At 38.6% G+C, this 6000-nt stretch overlaps 1 protein-coding gene across 1 annotated transcript in view; it reads right to left on the bottom strand.

The window, feature by feature from the left end:
* Positions 1-1880: 1880 nt before the first annotated feature.
* SLC9A9 (solute carrier family 9 member A9) overlaps positions 1881-6000 on the bottom strand; it is a 309971-nt gene continuing 305851 nt past the window's right edge. Inside the window, exons 16-17 of the mRNA XM_074963818.1 lie at positions 3350-3455; positions 1881-2894 (exon numbers count right to left, since the gene is read on the bottom strand). Coding sequence (XP_074819919.1) covers positions 2682-2894; positions 3350-3455 — 319 coding nt within the window. The 3' untranslated portion in view covers positions 1881-2681. The remainder of the gene's footprint in view (positions 2895-3349; positions 3456-6000) is intronic.

Genomic DNA, 6000 nt, shown 5'->3' with positions numbered 1-6000 from the left:
AGAAAAGGAGTACTTGTGGCACCTTAGAGACTAACCAATTTATTTGAGCATAAGCTTTCGTGAGCTACAGCTCACTTCATCGGATGCATACTGTGGAAAGTATAGAAGATCTTTTTATACACACAAAGAATGAAAAAATGGGTGTTTACCACTACAAAAGGTTTTCTCTCCCCCCACCCCACTCTCCTGCTGGTAATAGCTTATCTAAAGTGATCACTCTCCTTACAATGTGTATGATAATCAAATTGGGCCATTTCCAGCACAAATCCAGGTTTTCTCCCCCCCCCCCCCCCGCCGCAAACCCACTCTCCTGTTGAATGTGTATGATAATCAAGGTAGGCCATTTCCAGCACAAATCCAGGGTTTAACAAGAACGTCTGGGGGCGGGGGGGGGGGGGGGTAGGAAAAAACAAGGGGAAATAGGCTTGAATAGAGACTGGGAGTGGCTAAGTCATTATGCAAGGTAACCTATTTCCCCTTGTTTTTTCCTACCCCCACCCACCCAGATGTTCTTGTTAAACCCTGGATTTGTGCTGGAAATGGCCCACCTTGATTATCATACACATTGTAAGGAGAGTGATCACTTTAGATAAGCTATTACCAGCAGGAGAGTGGGGTGGGGGGAGAGAAAACTCTTTGTAGTGGTAAACACCCATTTTTTCATGCTTTGTGTGTATAAAAAGATCTTCTATACTTTCCACAGTATGCATCCGATGAAGTGAGCTGTAGCTCACGAAAGCTTATGCTCAAATAAATTGGTTAGTCTCTAAGGTGCCACAAGTACTCCTTTTCTTTTTTCAGGGCATAACACCATGTTCCTCATTTCTTCTTTTTTCTCTATCCCTTCATGCAGCCAGGGTATGCAGCTTCCCTCACCCCACCCCGCCCCCCAAGCTAGATTTGGCAAGATGGGGAGTTGCAAATCCACCACTTTTCCTCCGGACAACCTAATATAGAATAGCCCCCCCTCCGGGGACTAACATCCTTTGAAGCCCCTTGATTAATATTTTAAGTGGGGGGGAGGCCAATTTAAGCTTCTGATATTTCAGAAAAGCACCTAGGACTTGTGTTAAATTTATGCTTAGAGCAGCTGGTCTAGTTTTAAATCCAACCAGCAATTACTTAGCCTGGAAAAGAATGATTAAAACTGGATTATATTTAAGTTTGTGTTTCAGTTTCCATCTGTGATGGAATCAAAACCCATTCAGCTTTATGATCATTCACTGTTTCATTGGGATGACTTGTTTCCACACACATCCTCCCCCATGGCTTAGAAATGTCTTGGTTAAGAATGACCTTGTTCAAAACTTTCTCTCATGGTTTAACTTTCATGGTAGGAACACTTTCAAGCAATGCGATAAACAACTTATGCTGCATCTGAGCTGAAAACTCCTGTGCTGAGAAGATATAGAGTCAGACTTTAAATGTTAGAGACATGCCCCTGTGCACATGCATTCACAATACCCAATTTATATGTGCAAATGCCTGATACTGGTACATCATGATCTGTTAGGTGCATGACTGACCATGTGTGAATTCATATGCTGAATTTATGCAAACAGAGCTGGTATTTCCATACCTAAATCTTTCTCTCATTTGTCTATCTAGGTTTTACCATCTTACTTATCACTGTAATATCTAAGTGCCAAATGTAAATGTGTGATTATGCACATCTCACTTTGAAAAATCTTATCTTAAAAAGTAAACTCTTTTGCATGATTTTTTGTATATATATAATATATATACATAATACATAATATATATATAATACACACACACACACCACCAAACAAAATAAAACCCAGCTCCCAAGAAGCTCAAATCAAAATACAAACTTGGAATGTTTTTACACAACAAAAAACATAAATTGTTCCCATCACACAAGCTGTGTATAAAAACCTATTGCCAAGCTATAGCAACAAATGCATTGTGGGATAAGTGTAATTGCTGTATACCATAGTGATCATGATCAATCAAAATAATAATAAAAAGTTCCGTTATTGATTTATTTAGCTTGAACGGCTAATATAGCAATGCCCAGTTTTTGTGTTCTGAATTAACCCTTTGCAGCCCAGGGTGTGAAACTTATTTTTGCTGAAGCATCCAATTCGACTGACTATCTAGAAAATGCCAAATGCTGTAAGCATTAAGTGGGAGTCTTAAACCTTTGTACAGAGAAAGTAGCTGCCCAAAGTTTGCATTTGTACAAAAGAAATTTCCACCTGTCCCATGGGTGATATATCTGCCCAGGAGCAACTTTGTAAAAAGTTCTATGATCATCTGAGCATGGTCGTGTTAATCAAATATCTCTCCTCCACACCTGAATTAATTAACAAAGAGAACAACATTCAGAAATCTGTGTCTTTATGTGCGCACCAAGTACAATTGACGCTGTGAGTGCATCTGTAATATGCCTGTAGCAGACAGTGCCTTCAATTTCATTAATAAAAATTGCCACTGTCAAAACATTACATTTAGTTGTGTAGCAGATATGGATGATGATAATAATAAATCCTCATTTCTTCAGGCACTAGAAGATACATTTGACAAGGTTTTGATTCTCTTCAATTTATGCTTTTAATATATTTTCTAGCTTCTTACCAACACTGCCTCATAAGTTTGGCTTGTATTCCTTCAGTTCCATGCATTTCTTGTGATTACATTTGCACTGCTCATGCCAATTAATTCAACTGGGTTTGTGCTGGCGTGTGTTCAAGATGGAGTTCACATCCTCCTAATCCAAGGTCTCCTTCATGAATGTTTTCCTTGCCTGGAGTCTGGGGTGAGTCTATTCTGGCCTGTGCCGGCACTGGAACCGGACTGGGGGCTTCATAATTTATAGTCAGTTCATCATTATTCACGATACAGTCCATGTCATCATCCTTCAGCTGCTCCTGTGTTTTAAAAAGGAAAAGGGACCCTAATCAGTGGCAATTTCCCAGAAATGGAAGGGATGGGATTCCATTTTAATATTTTCAGTGTTAATGATTAATATCAACTATTAATTACAGTGACCTCATTTTGATTTTTATCAGTTTGAAGCAAGGGGCTGCCTACAGTCTCCTCCTTCTGCATACCATTGGAAACCAGGCCTTAGGTATCTAAAGTAGGTCACCCGAAAACCCACAGTACTAATACTTAGTAGCCACTTTTGAAAATGTGGCTGTACTTTTTCACCCCATCCGCCACTATGAAATGACAGCCATATAGTTTCTAGCCTTGTTAAAGGCTTGATCCAAAGCCCTTTGAAATCAAATAATGTAAACGCTTCCATTAATTACAGTGGGCTTTAGATCAGGTTCTAAATGTTATTCACAAAGTTTAATGCACACACTATATATATACTTACTCCATATGCTCTAGGGCTAGTTAGCAGTCTGGCAATGGGATTACACCATTCAGGTAATGTTGTTGTAAGCGGTGGACCAGCATGGGTTAAAATGGGCTTCAAATATCTGTGAAGTCTGTCAAGGAATATCTCCCATAATATGTATATTGGTGCTAACAAGTTTCTCTATTACAACAGATAATTTTATAATAAAGCAGAAGATAATCATGCAATTAAAGGAAAATCTAGGAGATGGCTTGTGCTTAGACACCCATCAGTCCATTCATTCAGCCATCATCCACTTTAGATTAGTGTGTCTACAAAGCCATTTGATGTTCAGAGTCTGTCAAATATGGCACCATACCAGCTTAGCTAGACACACTATGACATAAAAGAGACAAGAGGGAATGGGAAGAGAGGAAACGTATAATAAGAGCTCCATGTTTAGCATTTTCAGCTAATGTCTGTGATATTGGGAAAATGTTTCCTACGCAAAAGGATATACAAAACAATTTAAGATTTAGCTGTATGAGCCACATTGCATAAAAGATCCAGTGACAGGGAGTTTTCTGTTTTATTGAAATTGCACACTCAGTGTTTTATAAAATCAATGCCTCTCTTCACCAGGCAAATGTATTTAATCAAACATTAAGCTTCTTTATAGCTGGGGAGTAAGCATAATTTGTTTTCTGTAATGCTTTATTTTCAGTATTCAACATATTCATTTTACACTTCATACATCAATGCTCCTTTATATGAAATTATGTAAGTAAGATTGTAACAGGCGTTTTCTATTGTATTGCTCCTGTCTTTCCAATCTTTTCATCCAAAAGTGCTTTATTGAGATAAAAGAAAAACCGGCTCATCTTTAGCAATTATATCGTCCTTATATCTGCCACTAAAGATTTTCCCAAGAGCACCTCAGGTTGACTTATCTCCTCTGCTACTTTTGCTCACAGTGTAATTTTCACTGTTTTATGGGAAGCCAGTTGTAGGCTATTTTCTCTGCTGAGGAAAATTTCCTCTTCTGGATTGCTGGCTATTTTCTTTTGTTAAAGATTCTAGGAAAGGAAGGGAAAGGAAAATAAAAGGAACAGATGTAAAGCTACTGTCCATGAGCTCTAAGCAGTATCATGGAAGTACTGAACAAACCAGTAACAAAGTGTGTTTAGGTTAACTCTTTCAGTGACTCAACTTCATTAGTTATTTGTTTAATCCTTATAGGGTATTTAACACTATACAACACACAAAGCACAGGCACTCTATGTCCTGAAGAACTTACAGGCTAAATAAAGCAGACGTAGAGATTTAGTCATAGATTAATTGATTTCTAAGGCCAGAATGAACCATTCGATCATCTGGTCTGCTCTCCTGTATATCACAGGCTGTAAAATTTAACCCAGTTACCCCCATCTAATATGTTCACCTAAACCATATATGCCAGAAAGGCACCTAGTCTTGATTTGATTATATCAAGAGATGGAGAATCAACATTGGGAAGCTCAAAGGAAGGGGATGGCTAGGATTTTTTTTTTTAAATGTTAAAATTGTTGACTTGCTTCTTGGGGACATCACAGATCAAGGGCTTTATTAGGGATTGGCTTGGCTTCCCAGAATAGGAATATCCTGTGCTTATGGCGCAGCATGGAAAAATTCATGGGGCCATTTGTGTGTGAAACAGATGAACGGGGCATTGAGACTGACATCAGTGAGGGAGAGGATTAGACTGACACACTAAAAGACAAAGTTGGAGATGGAGGCTGAGGAGGACAGTAGGGCCTTGAATGGGAGGACAAGAAGTTTAAACCAGATAATCAATAAGTTAAGCAGCTGTCCAATTAGTTATATTCTGTTCGATTTAGCTCTTATTAAAGTCAATGGACACAGCCTCATTGATGTCAGTGGTAGTTGCCTTTTGAAAGTAAGGTAGGCTAAAAGGTCTCTGGGAGTTGTTATACATTTTGTAGGTATTTAATTATAAACAGCATATCTCATGCTACTAGTACTATTATTTTCTTATTTTGTGAAAGGAGATTCTTCTTGGGAAATAGTCAACATGGTTTTTGTAAAGGGAAATCATGCCTCACCAATCTACTAGAATTCTTTGAGGGGATCAACAAGCAGGCGGACAAAGGAGATCCAGTGGATATAGTATATTCAGATTTTCAGAAAGCCTTTGACAAGGTCCCTCACCAAAGGCTCTTAAGCAAAATAAGCAGTCAAGGGATAAGAGGGAAGGTCCTCTCATGGATTGGTAACTGGTTAAAAGATAGGAAACAAAGGGTAGGAATAAATGGTCAGTTTTCAGAATGGAGAGAGGTAAATAGTGGTGTCCCCCAGGGATCTGTACTGGGCCCAGTCCTATTTAACATATTCATAAACGATCTGGAAAAAGGGGTAAACAGTGAGGTGGCAAAATTTGCAGATGATACAAAATTACTCAAGAAAGTTAAGTCCCGGGCAGATTGCAAAGAGCTACAAAAGGATCTCACAAAACTGGGTGACTGGGTAACAAAATGGCAGATGAAATTTAATGTTGATAAATTCTAAGTAATGCACATTGGAAAACATAATCCTAACTCTACATATACAATGATGGGGTCTAAATTAGCTGTTACCACTCAAGAAAGAGATCTTGGAGTCATTGTGGATAGGTCTCTGAAATCTTCCAC

This window comes from Natator depressus, chromosome 9, assembly GCF_965152275.1.
Source record: "Natator depressus isolate rNatDep1 chromosome 9, rNatDep2.hap1, whole genome shotgun sequence".
NCBI lineage: Eukaryota > Metazoa > Chordata > Testudines > Cheloniidae > Natator > Natator depressus.
The sequence above is the reverse complement of the archived record's forward strand: the minus strand, read 5'-3'. Positions and strand labels throughout refer to the sequence as shown.